This window comes from Perna viridis, chromosome 2 (assembly GCF_037379345.1).
Source record: "Perna viridis isolate PV_CMFRI_1.1 ecotype Kerala chromosome 2, ASM3737934v1, whole genome shotgun sequence".
In the NCBI taxonomy this organism is placed as follows: Eukaryota; Metazoa; Mollusca; class Bivalvia; order Mytilida; family Mytilidae; genus Perna; species Perna viridis.
The window spans coordinates 32,475,493-32,497,800 of record NC_142446.1 but is presented as its reverse complement, the minus strand read 5'-3'; the positions used below and the strand labels follow the sequence as shown (position 1 = coordinate 32,497,800).

Sequence of the window (22,308 nt, the reverse complement as noted above, 5' to 3'; positions counted from 1 at the left end):
GGGCAAAATAATAAATTAGTAAATGCAAAAAATGAAAATAATATAATGAAGTTCGTTACAATGTAAAAGTTTTTAAGAACACTTATTATGGTTTATTTGATGACATGCTATGCTATTATCACTTTCTGGAAAAGTCACTAAAACGAGATGTACGTACGTAATCGACGTTTGTTTTGGCTGACTTGCTCAATGTCAAGCGTAGCACCTTTACTTTGCTGTTGTAGGCCAGGATTGGCAAGTACAGGTACCTGAGCATAGTAGTGACGGATACCTGAGCATAGTAGTGACGGAACTATGTTATACTGACTTTATTGTAGTGACAACAGATGAACCGTGCGACTCGTTTTTGTAGAGGCTCTATCTTGTCAATAACACTTTTGAGGAAGGGGACCCAAATTATTTAATCATTCTCTAATGTAGAGCGAACTAAGGAGAGTTAAGCATTTTCCTGCATTTACGATGACGGAGTTTACGGCGTAGGAATCCCGAAGTCGAGCTAGATTTGCTGCAGATGTTGTTAATATGGGTGCTCCATTTTAGATCTTCTGATATCATCAAGCCTAAGTATGGGATACCGATGGTGTTATCAAATGCCTACATGTACTGAAGTCTGTGTTTTATGTTAAGAACAGAGCACTTTTTTTGGCGTTGAATTTCACTCCCCACTTATGGGCCCATATTTCTAGGTCTTGAAGGTATTTCTGAAGTTTGAGTTGGTCGGACAGTGATCGTCTACGTAGGTATAGAAGGCAGTCGTCGACAGCAGAAAGGGATACTTGAGATGTAACAGCTTTAAGAAGATCATTAATGTGGCACAGAAATAGAATAGGTCCCTACACTGTACCCTGCAGAACACCGTGGCTTCGGATGATGTCTCTTCCTCCACCACTCCTTTCAATTGGTGTGTATATAAGAACGACTCTATCCATAAGTGGAGTGGTCCTCTGATTCCGTAGTTTTATAGTTTATGAAAAGAGTTTGTCGTGCGGCACTGCATCGAATGCCTTTGAAAAATCCAATATTATAAAATCAGTTTAATTTTTGATTTTTGATAGTTTTTGATCAAAATTTCTAGAAAAGTCGTCAATTATTACTGCCAGTTCAGTATCACAGGATTTGGAGGGCTGAAGTCCGTGATACCGGGCTATAGTTTTCGGCTAAGTGACGGTCTCCCATCTTGAGTATTGGTAAGACGTTTGCATTCACCCAGTCGGGCGGTAGAGTATACGTACTGGTGTCCAGAAACCGTTAATATAATAGGCATATGCTTGTTTTAGTGACTGATGGCATGCTACTGTTATCTGTTTTTGTAAACACGAAGCTGAATTGTAACACAATTTCTTAGATGCAAGTTATCATTGTGTAGTTTACAAGATGATTTGAGAGGTGATGCACTAATACTTTCTTCTTTTTTGTATTTGATATATTTCCAGAAAGATTTTGTATTGTTTTGCTCTAATCCTTTCTCAATGATCTTGTTCGTGTAGTCCCACTCTCCCAATCTTCTAAATTCTCTTTACGGTGCTTTTGAAATGCTCTATGATTTCCCCATTTACCGGTAAGTTTCGCTTGTTTATGCATGAGGCTTTTACGGCATATCCTATGACATTTTCAGCTGACTGGTAATTCACATAGGTATATACTCTTTCCGCTGCAGATTTTGAACCCTACCTATTCATATACTTACTAGGACGAAACCAGGACTCTGTACCAAAGCCCGAATTTCCTTTTACATTTCAACGTAACCTTAATTCTCCCTCTCTTTTTGGACATTGAAACGTCGGTATAAACCCCCATTTTTGTCAGTGATAGTAAACAAGCACATTTTCGCTGTTTATTGAAAACCAATTTATGTATGAATAAATAAACGATGTATAAAGGATAAACAATAATATTTTGTAAAAAGAGAAAAGGGGAGCATACTTGTACAAGTACTGGTGTAAGAACCCAAATCAGACCAACCTTTTGTATTGATGATGTCCATGTCTTCTCTTTAAGACAATCCTAACTACACATTCTCATATGCTGCCTTGTAGTAAGAATCGCACTCCTCCCGAGAGGAGGCATTTCTAAACATTTCTAAACATAGTTATAAAATAAGCAGACACACAGTAATTATTAATATAAGTATCAATTCATTTAACATTTAACAAGGTTTTTACCTTTTCCGGTGCAATCTTTTACATCACATATTTGTAACAAAGAATAATGACATGCACGTGTGGATCATTCGTCATCAAGGTCAGGTCAAGAGGTATTCACTAACATTTTAATTGGTATATTATTTTTTTGGTTGTGATTTATTGTGCACCCGAAAAAACCGTGTATGCGTTCAAAATTAGATTCATATATTTTAAAATTGATTTTCAACCTATGTACAATGAAATAAACAGAACTGATTAATGGTCTGCTATTTAGGAGACATTCCCCACTAAAACCAGAAATATTGAGTAACCAATGAAACCAAGATACTAGCAGAAATCGAAAGAATGTAATCCTGGGACAAAGACTTAGCAGGGAAACAGACACACACAACAAGGAACATGAAATAACCAAATCAATACGTACAACGCAACAAAGTAAATGAACAACTCGGAGCAAAGACCAGGTGCACCGGTAGGTTAAGTGTCCTCTGCTTTTCTAGAAACATCCGCTAAATTGCTTTTAAAAAGTCAAGTCCGGCGTAGACAAAAGAGGAAAGGAAAACTATGACACGTTGAATAAATCGGTTCTCATGGTGCAGATAATTAAATGAATTTCACCTTTGCACAGAAATATTAAAATATAAACAAAATTGGCGACCGATGACGCCATTCATCCATTCCTTTTAAAATACGTCAGCATTTACAACAGGCGCCTAGCTGAGGCCAAATTGGAGTGTAGGCAAAATTACGACAGAGAGTCTAGGGGCCGCTTAAGGCCCTCCAGCAGGTCCAGGAGGCGAAGCCCCCCTCCGAAGCTCCACGGAGATAGCGTTTTAGAGCATCATTTATGCCTCTCCTGGATGTATTTTATCTTTAAAATAAAAAAAAATTGGCAAAATTAAGTGCAGGCAAAAGCTTTTTTGCCTAACGGCAGCTACGCGCCTGTACAATCAAAATAATTCTTTTCAACATTTAATAGAAGGATACCTAGGCTACGGGTAAAGAAACAAAACATGTCCATCATGTTTTTTTTTAACGCAGGCTTAATATTTTGATCACCAGAACTGATTGTCGTTTTGGTATATAAAAATCATAGTTTTAAGAAACAACCAAACCATAAATACATTAATATGCCTCTTGAAAAAGCCAGTTTTATCTTTTTTTTAAAGGATGTACAAATGTATCGCTGTCCGATATATTTATAAAGACTGCTTGATAAATAACGATAACTGTTCTGTGACTTTTTACAATGACTTCTTTAGATTAATTACGGCTCTTTCCATTTAATGAAAACACATTTTTAAACCCTTATTTACATGTTACAGTTACTTTTAATAACTGTTGCAAAAACAGACATATCCATGTGGATTATTTTATCAGGCTTCGCCATAATTAACCTCTCCCACTTTCTTGCATAATCGACAGTCGAGAAGTGTCCATTAAAAGCACGGGCTGCATACATTTTGTATCGTGATCAAGGGATGGTTGTGATTGATGCTATTTACCTGAAAATGTTATATGAAACACATACAGCAGCAGACGAGCATGTAATTACACAAGAGGGCTGGATCCCACTTAAAATATGCAACCAGCAAAACTCTGGTAAATGACTGTATATCGATAGTGGAGGACAAGTCTAAGTTATTGTATGTCACTTTAGAAAATGCACTAGAAAATAGTCAGTTCATAAAATTGTATCCCCCGATTAAATGGATCTGTCTTCTTGTTTGCCAAAAACAGTCTGACATTTATTTTCAGCCATTTATATTAGGTGATTTTGTGCTGTAAATAAATATCTTCCCAACAAGTAATTCAAGGTTTAAAGCCAACGACAAATGCGAGCACGTAACTATGCCTTTTTATACGACCAAAAAAAAATGCAGTATTGTATTGGTATGGTAATGTCGTCTCTGTCTTTCGTAGACCTTGTGATAATTTGAATATTGATTGGTTGATATTTATAAAACTTCATAAGTTTCAAACCATAAGGAAGGTAGGTATTGATTTTGGGGGTTTTGGCAACAACCGTTTAAGAATTAGGGGCAACAAAAAGAGCCTAAAACAAGCTTTTCATAGCGAATTACTATATAACTCCAATAAAGCATAGGAATGTATTTGATGTAATTGTTCCACAGTATTCTATACCGCAATGTTCAGACTTGGATCAATGACTTGAACTACATGTATTTTCGTGATATCCAGACATTAACTTGACGTTTAGTGAATGTATCTCTTTGAAATTGTATTACATGGTGCCACACTACCAAAGGGAGACTTAGATTGATTTTGGGGATATAGACTTGATCTTTGTAGAAATAAGAGACTAAAAGGGGCCTGAACCAAGCACCTTCCTTGTGTCTGTAGAATAACGAGAGTTAAAGTGAATGATTCTCATGTAAAGTTTAATACAAGGCGTCATACTACAAAAGAAAGACTGGGATTGATTAGTGGGGTTGTGACTTCAGCCAGGTAAGAATTAGGGCCGACAAAGGAACAACTCCAGCAGATTTTTTCTGATATCTGGACAAAAACTTTCAAGAGTGAAAGGGAATTGTTTGCATTGAAATCGTACAACAAGGTGCCATATCTACACAGGACGTTTGGGATTAGTTTTGCCTGGAACCATCTAGGAATAAGGTCGAAAAAGTTATCACATTGGTACTGGTCAAATTTTTTATTCTGTGTCAAATGTCAAATCCCAATTAATATTCAAAGCTGTGTCAAGTTTGATTAGTGTGTCCATACTTGCCCAAACCGTTCATTGTTTAACCTATACGTTCGTATCAAGCTGTGCCCTGCGAAATATTTTATTTATTATATTAATTGATCTTTCGTTTAATCAAATTGAACAAGTAGAACCAAGACAAATTAAATCTTCATCATTTTCTCTCCACCGTATAATAACAAAACTACTATACAAATTGACCTCGATGAAAATTCTCATGCGCTTTCCAATAACACCCGTGCGACGTGTGTAGCTCGAATGAGAATGGCCGTTTATTCTTAATTTGAAGTGTAATTATAACTTCCCTTAAAATTCGTATCAAGTCTTCAATCTAGACTAAGTAACCGCAAAGAATAGTTAGTCCAGATATGGTTATTTTGCTACTCAAGGCATGGTTAGAAACGCGCCAGAATTTAATGTTGCATAAAAGCAGAAAATTTGTAATGTGCAGAAACGATATAGTTTAGCATCATTACAAAAATGGAGTTTAGCATCATCACAATAATGGAAGACAATAGTTTTGTCCTCTATACTGTTATACCGAATAACACGAGCAACTCGGCGTAGAAAAAAACAACATTTAACCTGGCAGTGCGTAAAGTCTACCCTCCTAGTTTTCTTGTTTTTGAAGAGATTCTATTGCTAATTTTCTTAATGAAAGTCTGAGATGGTGCGGCTTTCAGTTGAATTATGAGTTGATCAATTCTTGTTCAAAGCGAAAGTCTCACAAGAACTAATAGTGGAATAATATAATACAAGGGGCTAAAATACCTAAAATTTTCTTACGAACAAAGCCAACTCATTTCACAACCCTTCATTTTGAACAATCATTTTTTGAATGGGAAGTTTATTATTTTGACATGTGTAATGTTGTTTATGTCAGGTTTGTTCGTCCAGTAATCCTAAAGTCTAAGATATCATATGTTCAAATAACTAGCTCAGTATTTTGAGTATTATATTTTAATACAACAATGTTAAGCAAAATATGATGTTTTTTTTTCAGGAATACAGTAAGGAATCATATTGAACAGAAAAGAGGAATGGCCGAAAGACCAAGGTAATTATTATTTATCTGTAGGTATCTACAAGTATTAGAAGTAGTACTTGTATATCTAAATAACAGTTCTTCATGTTTTGTTCTGTTAGTAATTTAGACTGCTTTTATGCATCATTTTATAAAGGGCACAGTACCTGTACTCACCCTTATCTGACTTAAAGCAGTATTTGGTTCTTTAATGGTGGAAATTGATGAAACAACTCAAAAACAGTTCATACAGTATCGTTATGTCATTATTTATATTATTATATTTATTTAATATATTGCTATATCTAAGTATCATTTCCACTTAACAATATGTTTTTAATGAACCATAAAACACAAAACAAACGCAGGAGATGAACTGGTGGCATCAAAGTTTTACAAATAAAATACAAAATAAACACAAAACATACACTTTTTTCATAATTTGAAAATCGCATGAAATACATGACTTGATAATATTTACTCTATGTATACATTTACATATGCATAATAGGATAAAATTTGGATCTAAGTTAATTACCTTTGTTCAGGAGACTTGGTCAGCCACGTGGTCCATTTCGTGGTGGAAGAGGGGAACCGGGGTCTGGTCGACGCAGAGACGATAACAAGAGAGATGTTCCATGGAAACTCCTTTTAGGTTATCGAAGGCTCCAAGAACTGAAGGATAAAAAGCCATACGAAGTTGCCTTAACCTTAGGAAGGTACATTCACGCACTGAAAGAGGCATTAAATGAAAAACAGCATGATGCGAATCTCACGGCATTATTTTTGAGATGCATTGCTAAGGCAACTGAGTGCGATTCTCTTAAAGAAACAATAATTCAAATTTTCGTCATTCTAGAAGACTCAATATTTTTCAAAATGTCTTTATCTATTTACATCATGAGTGTAATGAATGAAACCTCTCCTCAAAAACAAATAAGTTACAAACAACCATTTCGTGACTTGATGGCAATCGTCAAAGATTTCAGACTAAAAATGCCACAGTCAATAATATCAATAATGGGTCTCAATGCTATAATCGGTCAAACTTTGACATCTTTAAGGGAGATGTCTAGTGAAGTTATAGATGACGAGCTGTGGGATATGTACCAGGAATACAAAGAAGCTCAAGAAGAGTCATTAAAGAGACAGGTTAAGAAAAAAACAGACACAAGACAAGAGGTTGACAATGAAGATGATCCTCCCGACAACTTTAGAGAATTAACCATATTCCCAGACACAACGGATGTTCAGATTGAATCTAAGCCTTTCTTGAGACGCAACAAGAAAACCGGTGGATACGAAAACCTTGAACACTACCTAGACGTACAGTTTCGACTTCTTAGGGAGGATTTTATTGGACCTCTGAGAGAAGGTATAAAAGAATATATAGAAACAATGCATGCGTCAGGTCGAGCATCGAAACGACTTCAAGAACTGCGTATATATTACGATGTCCAGATAATCAGTCCAGTTTGTAATAGTAGTGGGTTGTGTCGGAGAATAAGTTTTGATTGTAAAGGCATGAAACGGATACGTTGGGAATCTAGTAGACGGCTAATATATGGATCCCTAGTCTGTCTGTCGTCAGACAATTTCCAAACCCTATTATTTGCTACTGTTGTTGAAAGAGACATAAAGACTATTCGTAAAGGTCTTATTGATTTAAAATTTGAAGCTAGCAATAGAACTATTGCAAATATACCAAAGGATACCGTTTTTGTAATGGCCGAAACGACTGCGTATTTCGAAGCATACCGGCATGTTTTACAAGGGTTACAAAATGTCAATGAGGGGGACTTACCGTTCGAGAATTACATAGTTAGGTGTATTCCAGAAATGTCACTACCAGCATATTTACGACGTAACCCCAGTGCAAGATTTGACCTTAGGCCTCTTGTAGATGAGGAGATAATCTTACGAGGACGCAAAAATATACCTGGAAACCGAGAAGAAGATGCAAGAGATACGACGTACAACTTTAGCCCGAAGTCAATTGGGGCTCGACGAGTTAAAGTCGACGACTTAAAGACCTGGCCAGTAGCCGATCTTTTTCATTTAGATATGTCGCAATATAGAGCTGTTCAGAACGCTCTTTCCAGGGAGTTTGCTATCATACAAGGCCCACCTGGGACTGGAAAAACGTACATTGGTTTGAAGGTCGTTAAGGCACTTCTCCATAATAGATCTTTGTGGAATACTGACCCAGCCCTCGGTGCTGAAGACAACCGACCTTTACTTGTCGTCTGCTATACAAATCACGCACTTGATCAATTTCTAGAAGGAATTTTAAGATTTTTCAAAGGAGACATACTTCGGTTGGGAAGTCGTTCCTCGAGTGAGGTAATGAAGCAATTAAACATCAATAACATGAGAATGGCAATGAGGAGGAGACGGGAGGTTCCACGAGAAGTACATCTTGCACGAATGCGCACAAAACATGAAATGAAAGCATTTCAAGATGAGATTAACAAAATATCTGGACGAATTGAAATGGCAAAACGAGAAATTCTGCACGAAGACAGCTTAGAAGTAGTTATGGGAAAATTTTACTCACGATTGATATCTGGTTTTGAATACCGAGTTAGAGAAATGATGAATTATGGATTTGAGTGGAATAAGAAGAAACATCATTCGGCGCTATTGGAATGGCTTGGATATGGTGAGATGCTGCTTGTTGGTGAGCAAGATGAACCAGTCGGTCAAAACGAAAACCAGGAGAATGTAAATGCTCGACACGACAACGTACAAAACCAAGGTAACAACAATGAAGAGGAACAAGATGAACTGATGGACGAGTTCATTAATGTGATAGACGAACTCGATGCAGAAATGAATATGAGACAGTTGGACATTGAAGACCTGGATATAGAGGAAGATGATGACCCACTCGTAGCTGACCTTCAAGAGCAGTTACAACAGGTCGATTTAGGCGCCCAACGGCTTTTAGTCGCCCTTGATGTATCAAACTTAGATGCAGAGGACAAGAAACCGACCACTGCGGGCCAGTGGCAAATGACTAAAGATCAAAAGAAAAGAATGAAGAAAACAATAAGGAGGGAGCTTTTGTCTCATGACCGAATGACGGGACCAGAAGTTTCTAGAAACTTTGATATGTGGACATTGTCACAAAAGAACAAGTGGCGTTTGTATCGTTACTGGGTAAACGCATATTGCGAAAATCTTCAGGATAAGATACGTGGGAAAGAAGACCAATTTGAAGTTGCGTGTAGACAATACAATGAGGTTTTGATGCAAGAAGACCGAGAAATTATGCGTCATTCGACTGTAATTGGTTTGACAACGACATGTGCCGCAAGATACCAGTCAGTTCTCCAAGAAATTGGACCCCGCATCATTGTTGTCGAAGAAGCGGCAGAGGTTTTGGAAGCTCACATCGTTACTACACTAAGCAGGCGATGCGAGCATCTTATTTTGATAGGGGATCACCAACAATTAAAACCGAATCCCACGGTATACAAGCTAGCCACAAAGTTTAATTTGGAATTATCTCTTTTTGAGAGAATGATATGCAACAAGCTTGAATACGATTGTCTGCAGTTTCAGCACAGAATGAGACCTGATATATCAAGAATGATGAGGCGAATATATCCCGAACTAAGAGATGATGATGTTGTCAAACACTATGAAAATGTCAAAGGTGTTGCCAATAATGTGTTTTTTATTGATCATAAAAATCTCGAATCTGATGATGAGGACTTAAAAAGTCACTCAAATGAACATGAAGCAGAGTACGTCGTTGGCCTGTGTAGATACCTAATATTGCAAGGATACGACCGAGAAAGAATTACAGTACTCACTTTGTACTCAGGACAGCTGTTTGCACTTAGACGAAAAATGCCCAAAACTTTTTTCGAGGGCGTTCGAGTGACTGTTGTTGACAACTTTCAAGGTGAAGAAAACGATATCATTATATTGTCACTGGTGCGTAGCAACGATGACGGAAAAATTGGATTTTTAAGCATTGATAACAGAGTCTGCGTTGCATTGTCACGAGCTAAAATGGGTCTTTTTGTCATCGGAAACTTCTCCCTATTGTCTGATAAAAGCAAATTGTGGTGTGGTATTGCCGACCATGCAAGGCGTCAACAGTTTCTAGGCGAAGCGCTACCGCTCTACTGCCAAAATCATCCGAAAGACGATATGATTATGGCCGCAGAACCTTCAGACTTTAAGAAAGCTCCAGAAGGTGGCTGCATGAAAGCTTGTGAATTCCGTTTACCATGTGGCCATACCTGTGCCAGAGCTTGTCATACCTACGATCGAGACCACGAAGAGTACGAATGCAATAAGCCATGTACAAAAACTATTTGTCAAAAGGAACACAGATGTAAAAGAAGGTGTAATCAAGAATGTGGAAAATGTCATGAAATGGTGGAAAAGTTTTTACCACAATGTGGACATAAGCAATATGTGCCATGCTATGTTGATCCCACTCACTGGAGATGTACATCAAAATGCCCAGAACGTTTACCTTGTGGTCACCCTTGCAAAAATTTGTGCGGAGAAGGACATACGGAGTCTTGCACTGTTAAAATTCAAATGACTTGGGATTGTGGACATACTGCTAACATTAATTGTTATGAGAAAATTTCAACAAGGTGCACAGTTAAATGCAATGTGGTGCTGGAATGTGGAGATGTCTGCGGAGGAACGTGTGGCGATTGTTTCCAGAAAAGGCTTCACAAGCCATGCACTCAATTATGCAAGCGACCGTTAGTGTGTGAACATCCATGTGGAGATCGTTGCTCAAATTGCCCACCATGTACGCGTAAATGCGAAAACCGTTGTAAACACAGCTTCTGTGGAAAGAAATGTGGCGACTTATGCGTACCTTGTGCAGAGTTATGCGAGTGGCAATGTCGGCATCACAGATGTGAGAAAATATGCAGCGAACCTTGTGAGAGACCTCGATGCAACAAACCCTGCAGGAAGACGCTTCAGTGTGGTCACCAATGTATTGGTCTTTGTGGGGAACCTTGTCCGACCCTTTGCAAAGTATGCCACAATGATATCGTAACAGAAGTCTTTCTAGGTAGTGAAGATGAAGACAAAGCAAGATATGTTCAGCTCGAAGATTGTGGTCATGTTTTCGAATACTCAGATCTCGATCATTGGATGGACAATGTTACAAATGAAGGTAGTGATACGGCTGTAAAACTGAAAGAATGCCCACGGTGTAAAACTGCGATTCGACGTAATCTGCGTTATGGAAACATGATTAAACGGGCTTTACAAGACATAGAAGCTGTTAAAAAACGCATGCTCGGAAATGACCCTATAAAAAGGGACCTGGAAAGATCAATTTCAAGAGAAATGCCACACTTGCATGTAAAATATGCTAGGAAAATAAAAGAATTCTATGATTGTCTGACCAAAGGACCTTATGATGAGAATACCCTTTCGGCAATTCAGAATCAAATTATCATTGTAAGGCAAGTCGAAGATCTAAAACGAGATTTCGAGAAAGATAAAGCATCGGCTTCTTACATGGATATGTACAACAAAGCACTTGGGAGTCTAGACGACTGTCTTTCTTTTACCCTTCAGATAAGGCGATACTTCACTACTCAGGAGATAAATGACATAAACGTTGAGTTGGAACGTCTGCAAAAACTACGAAAATTCCTGAAATTCAAAGAGAGAAAACGAACCTTAGACACAACTTTACCAAGAGACTTGGGCCTCGATTTCATGACAGTCGAACAATATCTTACCAAAGGTCCGTACAAGATGGAAAGAAATGGGTTTGTGAACATGACATTTGAAAAGCTAAAGGAAGTTTTACCTTTGTCTGGGTTAGGAATCACAGACAAAGAGAGAAAAGCCATAGTGTCAGCAATAGGACTTGGGCAAGGTCATTGGTTTAAATGTCCTCAAGGTAAGTCACTATTAAGTTCTCTCATGCTATCATAACACTAATTTCTATGAAAAAAAAATCTGATATTCTTATGATACTGCCCCCATTTGAGTTGCGGAATATCGGCAAAAAATACCGGAGCGTCAGTAGTTGAAGGTTCAAATAAGTCAAAATCTCAAAAAAAAAAAAAAAACGGGGCGTAAACTTAAACCAATGATACTATTAAGCATGTACAAATGACATTGAAATCTTAAAACCAATTGTAGCACAAGTATATTCCCCTTTGTTTTGTAAGTACACGAGCTCAAGCATGAAAGGTCACAGTTTAAGAGGGTATAGCTATCCATATTGAATATTCTTTGTATGTTAAAGAGCATAAACGATCCGTTATATTCGTTAAAACTAGTTTCTGGTCATGTTATTTATTGTTAGTTTTAGGGTGCACTATACAGTTACATTTAGACACACTGTTCGCACAGCAAGTTGACCCGGTCAAATTTTGTAAAACTCAAAATTGTACAAGTTGAAATTTGGTGGATATATTGTTTAAATGTAGTTTTTATGTAAATGTAGCATTTATACATAGACCGAAGCAATATGTGTAATGGTAAACAGGTGTAGTTTAAATGAAGAATGGTAGCCGGAACGTTTCAGTCTTCTGCTCTTTTAGGTTCTCTCCTCAGCATCAGCTGGCTGATTTTCAAATTATCTTATCGCGCATGAACTTTTGGAATTAAAACTCTGAGTTCATGAATCGAAAAGGGTATTACTATTTTTACCCTTTTTCCACCTCCTCAATGTATGCTTTCACTCTGTGCTAGTGTCTATAAAGTTCCTGATGTTTTATAAACATAATATTTGGCTGTTTAGTTTTGGAAAGGCACCCCTGATTTGTACTAAAACACAGTAATATGTGTATTTTTTTCAGTATGTTACCATGGCTGTTGGCTTTTATAACAATAATAATTAAATTACTTATAAATTACTTGAACATGCACACACCATGGATTAGAAAAATATGTACTGTTTCATGACAAAACACTTTAAATTTCTGTGCGGACTGCCTCTAAAAAGCTTTATTTCAACAAAATGGGACCAAATTTTCAGAATTGACTTATCCGTTTAGTACTACCTTAGCTTACTAAAAGACGTATATTTTGGTGTTAAAAAGATGACTAAATCCGGACATACAGGGCTTACGAGCTGTGGCAACATTCATTTGGCAAAATGGATTCTCAAAGTATTGTTTCTATGCAACTTTCGTTAATTTCTTATTAAATTACGATGTTTCGGTTGTTTTTTTCAACGACATGTTCCAACATTTAGATAATTTGTCAAAAGTTGGCCCGATATGATAGAATTTCTTGGTTGGAATATATAAGTTGTCGAAACATGTTGCCAAAATTCCTGCCAAAAGAAAATGTAATGAATTTAAGTGTTTACGGAATTTGACAGAACTTTAATACCCATTGTGGTTTCATTCTGTACTAAAGTGTTCGTGTTATGCGTGTATGAATTGCAAAAAAAAAAGGTTTTGTTGGTAAATTAAGTACACATATTACCAAGTATTATGCAATATCCCTACTGATTAGACTAAATCAAGGTAAATTTTAAAAACAGTGTTCTAGTTTTAACTGAAAACAAATTAAATATATCTTGGATGTTTATTGATCAGTGTATTTGTTAAAAGAAAGAAAACGGAAAACTATTTGTTTTTTTAGGCCACATATATGCCATTGGTAATTGTGGCCAGGCTAATCAACACGGAATTTGTCCTGAATGTAAATCTCGTATCGGGGGAATGGGCCATTTACAATTGGGAAATACTGCTGCCAATGAAATGATCCGATAAGGTACATTATTTTTGTGCGAATATATAGCTTTTTTGTTGTTGCATGGCTATGACGCTTCACAGTTTAGGCTTTAATCTAGATTTTTTTTAATTGAGCGGAACTATTACCAGCCATGTTCTGCATAAAATTTCGAAAGTGTCTTTAAATACGAGATGCATCTTTATATTGAAGTAGGGATTAAGCAGTTGTACTGCCCAAAACTGCAGTTGATATCATTGTCTCCCATTTCAGATATAAATACGCACTGCTGCTGTCAGTTTAAATGCTTAGACCGGAAACGGGTTATGTGTTGTACGAAAAAAAACTCACTTGATTCGTTTATGTGAATGCAGAATAATGAGTTATAATTACCTACGACCCAATACTATTTTTCATTATTTTAGTGGGAATCAATACTCGTAATATGAGAAGAAAAGACATTTAGTTGGTAAATTTTTGGCTTTTAACTAAAAAAATATTAAAATGGAATGAAATTGATGACATGTGACTAGAAACGTATACGTAGAAATTTTCAAACATTTTTAAATCCGTTTGCAAATATAGTCAATCCTTGAACATTTCATCCAGATTTGATAGCGATTGTTTGCTACCATTTTCAGGACATATTTATGCGATAGCAGATTGTGGAGGTGCGACTGTTGAGAGCAGATGTCCTGAATGTGGATCTACAATTGGCGGGTCTGGGCACAGACTCAGAGACGATAATCGTTTTGCTCCAGAAATGGATGGTGCTTCTCACCCAGCATGGTCCGAACTAGCAAATATGGGAAATTATGACCCTTTTCAAATAAGATTTTAGTCATGCTTACAATCATTTATACTTTGAATTTGCTGTTATTTTTGCTGATACCAATATGAACGATAATATTTCTGTACGACCGTAAATAATTAATGGTCGTATAATGGTATAAGTCTGTCGTCGTCCGTGTCGTCGTCGTCTTGACGGTAACTTGACTATTAGTTGGTTGAATTTTATAAGATTTTATCACGATGTTGCAAACAATTAAATGGATGTTTATATTGATTTAAGGGTTATTGCCCCAATCTTTTAAGAATTAGGGGCCAAAAATTCACAAAACAAGTTAAAAAAAAAAGAACTATAACTTTACTCCATTAAAGGTATGTGAGTGTCTATGATATTATTCCACAATATTTCATACTAATAAGGTCCTACTAGGATTGATATTGGGGTTTAAAATTTGAACCGTTCAAGGATGAGGGACAAGAAAAGGTCGGACAAAAGTGTATTCTGATATGTGGACAATAACTTGACTGAAATAAATATATTTCTTTTAAATTGTACTACATGGTGTCCTTACCACAAAAGGGAAGTCTGTGATTGTATATAAATATCTTCATTTTTGGATGAAATAGAACACTAGATCTAACAAATGTAAGAACTGTTTTGAATTGTGATCAAATTAGGAGTTTGAATACTCAAACTGCAATGGTGCCGAAAAAGCAAGAAAAATGGAATTGTGGTCGATTTGAATGTCATAAATATCTGCATGATAATAAAAAATACATGTACATGTAATGTCTATTTACTTGTGGTGGCCAAATTGCATTTTTTTTCAGTTTTGTTAAAATATGCAACTTTTCATAGTCACCGTGTAAAAGATTGTTAGTTGGGTACGGTATATTTGAAAACGATTCGATTTATACTATTGATGGGTTGTTTGAAATTTCGAACAGATTTTCTTGCATCATAAACTTGTATGGACATTTCGCTTTCTGGCATAATCCAAATGTCCAGAATTTCGAATTTCGATTTAGTACATACTTTTTTTTGCTTGCCAAAAACTGTTCAACAACCCATTTTGATTTATCTCATTGTTTGATATTTTGCAATGGTTAACTATTTTTTTTTATCTTCTGTGCATCGTTTAATTGTGTATTATTTGTTTAGATTAAATAGAAACTATATTGTACTGTATGGAAAATGGGTGTTTAAGTCATTTGTTTTTGTGATGTCTTAATTTGTTTATACAGTGTGACGGATTTAATATTCAATTTGTAATATAAGAGCAGCATGTGTGGCAAATAAGGTTTAAAATGCGCTCCTCTTACACTGCAAGGTTGTACATTTCAAATGGGTACATTTCTAGCTTATTTGTTGAGATGCCACATATTGGTTCCGGGTTCTTGAACAATAAATAAGTAATAATTAATTGTATTTAGTTTATATGTATCTATTGCATTACATCAGTAATGTTCCATTGTTTTATGAGTGACGGACATTTCTTTTTTGTTCGAACACCGTTTTTGAAATGATCCATTTTATTTTCTTTCTTCTTTAATAAGATAATAAAAAAGTATTAACCGAATTTCTTCAAAACATCCTTCATGTCACAGTACAGCAACCATTGTGTCCGTTTTCAGACTTAGGGAAAACTGTGATTTCAGGAACAAATATTTTCCTCACTTTAAGTATTTTTTGTATTGTATTCCATGTCAAGTATGGACATTATGGAGGATCACACTCCCTATCACCTATGTCATTATGAAAAAGAAATATTTGCTTCTAAGAAGCTTTAAAATTTTACAATCACTACTAACTTTGTGTTTTTTCTCTACACTCTACAAGTGCATACAAATTCCGACTGAAACTTCTATTAAATTTGACCATAAGAAACGATATGTTCAGGTCGGTATTCTAGATTTTTATGAATGTTACCTTGGTATTCCGTTTATATGTTTCTTTTGGGGGAGGTGGGGGTGTTTTATCAAGACATAAAAGCGGGTCATTACATGCACGGTATTGAGCGACGTCACACCATTTATGTTTTGAGAGTAAAGAAATTGTACATCATCCCAAGAATCTTGCGAAAATAGAACGGAGTGATTAGTTCAAATATAGACACATATGTAAGATAATTTAAATTATTTAATTCAAAATGGAATTATAGGCAAAAAATACTTGTGAAAGACACAGAATATGATGGCACAATCAGAGTACAGTGCAAAGTCTTCCTTTAAAAAAAGGCAATTCTGAATTGTTAGATTTTAATACTGTGGAGCATTCTTAACAGCACAGTAATCTATAAATTCAATAAAAGTATGTGACCTTTCGACATATTAATTCTCTGTACAATTCTTTGGTGGACAGTTACTACATTAACGCTAAGAATTCATTTAATAACATTCAAAAACTGAATAATCATAGCAGTTGAAAAATTGACCGTACACCAAATATGTTGAAAGAAACATAGGATGTAATCACAAATAATAACAAACAAAACATTACAATACATGTAATTATGGATTATTTTGTTGATACGGAAGGTGCAAACAAGTGGAATTCAATACCGGAAATAATAACATGAACAAATCGTAAAACACAAGACACCAAAAAGCGAACAGCGCGGCCCTTATTCGCAATTCCTGCTTCGTGTAAATCACAAGCCGTGCTGTTCGTTGATGGTCACGTCTGTAGGAAAGGAAATACAAGATACTGGTATTGCAGTTGAGGTCGCTGATTATATTAGAATAGGACACAATATTAGTTAGTCGGGTCATGTTCACAACCGAAAAAGAGACGAAACCGGTCAGTCAGGTCATGTTCACATCCGAAAAGGAGACGAAACCGGTCAGTCAAGTCTTGTTCACAACCGAAAAAGAGACGAAACCGGTCGGTCAGGTCATGTTCACATCCGAAAAGGAGACGAAACCGGTCAGTCAAGTCTTGTTCACAACCGAAAAAGAGACGAAACCGGTCGGTCAGGTCATGTTCACATTCGAAAAGGAGACGAAACTGGTCAGTCAGGTCGTGTTGAGAATCGGAAAGGACACACTATTTGTTAATCAGGTCGTTGACGATCGAAAAAGACACACTATTTGTCAGTTAGATTATAAAATTATTGGAAGAATAAAATCATACCTACATCTTTATTATCATAACACATGACGAAATAGACAAATATAATGATAATTACAAAACAAAAGCAATATCACCAGACCACAGACTGACACTATTCCTGGGAAATGCATTATCGAAATTCATATGCCAATAAACAAACACAATAAGCAAAGTTATTATTTTTATTTGTCACCTCCGGGCTTCCGATGTCACGAAGCGTTAACCGAAATAAAAATACACGATGCATTGGGTGATATAGGCTAAAAACCACTAATTCCACTTCCCATAGGCTTCTATGCTAATTTCACAATATTCAATGGCTTCTCTGGACTTTACCTTAACTTTAACCTGCAGATGACTATATATCAGCATGATTCTACATATGTCAGCTCACAATCCTCAGAATGGCATGTGGGGTTAGCAGACTTGCAGTGCAGTACTGGTCACCGGAAGTGAAGGGTCGATAAATAGCATGGGAAATCCCAGTGTTTTCACAAGATAGGGGTATATTTAAAAATCATTATGGAGATTAGGCTTCACATCACAAGAAGCAAAATGCACCTATAAAATGTACAGAAATGTTTTTCCTTTCAGAAACTGTTTAAATTTTTAAAATAAGATGAGAACTTTTTTCACAGCACTATGAGGAACAGGGGTAATTTCTGCGTAGGACTATTTTTGCGTACGTTCCAAATGCTCATTGGTTGAATTGGTGGTCTGTAACCTATAATAGGATAGTTTCGGGAATTATGCTACCATTTTTTTTAAATTGACGAATAAAATGATCGGCAAATAATAGCTGAACCACAGCTTTTTTTTTGGCAAACATTTGGATCCGCCAATACCAACAGCCCGGATGCTATCATTCCTCTTTATATTTCAATTTCTATGATTGATGACTCTTTATAACCTCGTACAGTTTTCATTTCTATCTTAACATAAAATGGTTTATTATAAGAATAAAGCATTTATAGGCAACTTGAATATATCGACAGTGACAACAGATACTGAGATTAGAATTGGATCAATCAAATTAATCAGCATATTTAGTTCGCAGTAAACGTTGCTTATTGTGTTTGTTTATTGGTGTAACCTATAAAATGGACCTTACTCTATGCATTTAAACCTTCATGGGGTATGCCAATGGGACTATTTTCCTGCGGAAGTGCAAGATAAATGCATATGCTAACAGGCTTTACATATTATATTTAAAGGCTCTGGTAACTGCTATATAAATTCTGATCTTCATTCTAAATTGATTAAACAACAAAGTAAGAATATGAATTTTAGAATCTGTACAAAAACATAAAACATTCTTCAGAACTTCTATAACTTACAACCGTTACGTATTATTTTCTTTACCAGACTATTTCTCGATGAAAGTCTGTAAGAGTAATCAAGGGAACCAAGATTATAGCGGTAATCAAGAGAATGTAATCCTGGGACAAAGACCAGACGTGGGAAACAGACATACACAACAAGAACATTAAGTAACTAAAATCATACATACAAAGTAACAAAAGCAAATAAGCAACTCGGACTCCACTAAAAACTTGGAGCATGGACCAGGTGCACCGGTAGGATAAGCGTCCTCTGCTTTTCTAGAAACACCCGCCTTGTAACAATCACAACAACTAATAATGAAATCATTTTTTATTATAGTTACTGACCTCCGAGAACTTCAAACTTTCAATGTTCGTAAAAGCAAAACTATGCTGAAACTATGCTGAAATGACTAGATTATCAATATTTGTAAAAGCAAAACTATGCTGAAACTATGCTGAAATGACTAGATTATCAATATTTGTAAAAGCAAAACTATGCTGAAACTATGCTGAAATGACTAGATTATCAATATTTGTAAAAGCAAAACTATGCTGAAACACCTAAATAATCAAATTTCGTTTAAGTATACGAAGGTCAGGCCAACAGCACGAAAATAAAAATATGTGGTAATCTGTGATGCAGTAAAATTCTATATGATTAAACAAAAATTAAAAATAAAATTTCATTTTAGTTCAATTAAATTGATAAAGTCTTGACATATTTGTAAATGTAGCCGAAAGAAAGAAATATGTGTATATTGTATATTATATAACTGTGACAAGAGACTAAATAGGTTTGAATTCTTTGGTACTTGCTTAATTGTCTTGCCAATAATTTTTTGTAAACAACTGACACTTTACAAACATTGGTAAAGTGTATTTAATTGCTATAAATAATAGTATCCATTGTTTAAGGATAAATAAATTAAAACAGTATTAGACATAAAAGATAAAGTAAGTTTGAGTAAACGTAATCTTAGATACAAAAGTCTCATATACTAAGGCGTAATGAATATTCATCTTTGCTAATTGAATAAAATTAAGGGATTTCATTTGTAAAGACTGGTCCGACAGCATGTGATACTGTGTTTTTAAAGGAGCTAAACCCAGCCCTGGTATCATTGTGTACGTTTTGGACCAATGAAGTGTAAAACTTAATATCTTTATTTACCAGGTACGTAAACAATTTAAATTTAATATTGGATTTCTAACTTTTATTTTTATAATTAGAATTTAAGAAATGAAGTTTATAGTTTAAGTTTCATTTAATGCAACTTAGTAAATAGTTAAATTCTTATTAATTAAAATAAATAAACGAAAAGCAGTGATTAAATAAAGAAATATTTAGATAAAGTTCAACTAAAATTATTAGAATAATATATTTTTATCACTGATCACTGTGTACATTTTGGACCAATAAAATGTAAAACTTAATATCTTTATTTTCCAGGCCAGCCTCGAAAGCAGACAGTGTCCGACGGGCCACGGACACATAACAAAACAATGCCAGACATAGCAAGCCTCAGAAGAATGCAGAGTATGAACGGCTACAAACACAAAACAAAAACAATGCCAGAAATAGACAACCTCAAAAGAGCGCAGTGTCCAAACTGCCATGGACACAAAACAAAACCAATGCCAGACATAGTAAAAAAAGCATCACCACTACACCAAGACTCTATCATGAGGGAGTTATCCCCATGTAACAAATTATATCTAAAAGACAGGGAGGCAGACGACATCCTGAGGAGCCATGCTATGCCCTCAATCTCTTCTCTCCTACTTCACAATTTTCAGCATTACAAATCTATGAGGAATTGCAACTTTAAAAGTAACATATGTATGACCCGTCTATTACAACATGAATGGAAGACAAAAAATATTACAGGCTTTATATCGAATGGCAATATTGGAAGTAATAAATCACTCAATCATGCCACTTAGGATCAATTCCTACATTTGTTTATTTAATTTATTAGGAAATTAACCAGTCCATATACTACAATTTATCCTTAAGTCTAAAAATTCTACTTAAATAATTCATTACATTCTAGAGTATTAATGAAAAGCATCTGATACACCAGATCCCTTTGTTCAAACCAAATCCCATGTTTGGGATCTAAAATAAAGTTGTCAATGTACCACGTGACGCAAATGCAAAATAAAAACCTTAAAGACCGTATCTGGAACCCCCCCCCCAAAAAAAAAAAATAAATAAATAAATAAATAAATAAATTTGCGAAATCACTGAATAGGGAAATTATCGCATTTGCCAATTGACCCGAAGTCATGTTAATATGACTATCAGCAGGGACTTTTAGGTATTCCTCGAGTCATAATTTCCGTTTGACTCTAAAAAATTAATCCCTTTATTGATTCACGGTGAACTCGATGATCAGTCGGAAAAGTAACTTTCCGGATTTTGATCGTATCCGTTTTGGTATATTTTTGAATATAGATTAAAAGTTTCTTTTGGTCTTGATTAAAGACTGGAATTTTTAAAGAAGATGCATATTGAAAAAAAATATATATAATATAAATAAACCATAGATTTAAATTTGTATCGTTTCTTTGCTGCCTAGTATAGAAATAAAATGTGAATCACTACCATAACCCGGCAGCTCTAACCGAAAAGACATATACATGTAGGTCAATAATTTTTAAAAGCAATATTCAGTTATATAAACTTGCATGAACATAAAATTGTTGACATATAAGGAACTTTTAACAGCTAATACGATAAATTGTTTCATAAGTGCACTGTATAAAGTGTCTTTATCATAAAAATCAAAATCTAATTTCAAATGGGTCATAGTTTTCCATGTAGGCTTGTTCCGACCAAGCTGCATGAGTTGCTCCGTCCATCTCTGAAGCAAGCGCATTGTCTTCTCTCAATCTGTGGCTTGCCCCACCGATCGTCGCATTGCATTCTGGGCATCTGCTTTCTACCGTTGCTCCTCCACACTCTCCTATAGCATATACGTGTCCTAGAAGAAAACAATTATATAATTGGGAAAAATATTGGAAGCCGCAGTGAATAGTGAAATATCGTTTAATATTTTGGGGCAAAACTCACAATATTTAGCACAGTTACTTTGCATTGGCTGAAATACATGTAAGCATTCATACCTTTAAGCTGAAGAGGTAATTGAATCCCAAAACAAAAGAAAATGAAGAAGGTATTAAACATGCAAAATATTGTTAACGTGAAATTCGTGTGAATGTACCTTCACCCGATTCACATGAGCACTGCCATATATTTTATTTGCTCAGTTCAAATGAAAATCACGTGGAAATCGCGTTAGAATAATAGTACATATTATTATACTTCATGTCAATTTGATGAATTTTGATTGGTTCAATACGAGCTTAATAATCTGCTCTAACACACGTTTTTGTTTTTTGTTTTTGGTTTTTGTCTATTACATTTGGGCAGTCAAAGCGGTTGCTGTAAAAATTAGGTAGCAGTTCCTGCGTTTGAAGGAATCAATATGCGA

The 22,308-nt window shown here is 35.5% G+C and overlaps 1 protein-coding gene and 1 pseudogene across 5 annotated transcripts in view; one reads left to right on the top strand and one right to left on the bottom strand.

Moving 5' to 3' along the window:
• The window catches only part of LOC148624678 (NFX1-type zinc finger-containing protein 1-like), a 17,617-nt gene extending 1,819 nt beyond the window's left edge, over window positions 1-15,798 (top strand). For 2 of the 4 annotated variants that reach the window (XM_088567508.1, XM_088567507.1), the window contains exons 2-4: window positions 5,873-5,926; window positions 6,442-11,795; window positions 14,227-15,798. In XM_088567508.1, coding sequence (XP_088423634.1) covers window positions 5,910-5,926; window positions 6,442-11,795; window positions 14,227-14,426 — 5,571 coding nt within the window. In that variant the 5' untranslated portion in view covers window positions 5,873-5,909 and the 3' untranslated portion in view covers window positions 14,427-15,798. Of the gene's footprint in view, window positions 1-3,422; window positions 3,747-5,872; window positions 5,927-6,441; window positions 11,796-13,495; window positions 13,628-14,226 lie in introns of those variants that run through there. The other 2 variants (XM_088567510.1, XM_088567506.1) reach the window with 2 other exon arrangements.
• The window catches only part of LOC148624677 (NFX1-type zinc finger-containing protein 1-like), a 19,830-nt pseudogene continuing 13,104 nt past the window's right edge, over window positions 15,583-22,308 (bottom strand). The window contains exon 7 of the transcript XR_015919734.1: window positions 15,583-21,798. The product of XR_015919734.1 is annotated as an NFX1-type zinc finger-containing protein 1-like (transcript). The remainder of the gene's footprint in view (window positions 21,799-22,308) is intronic.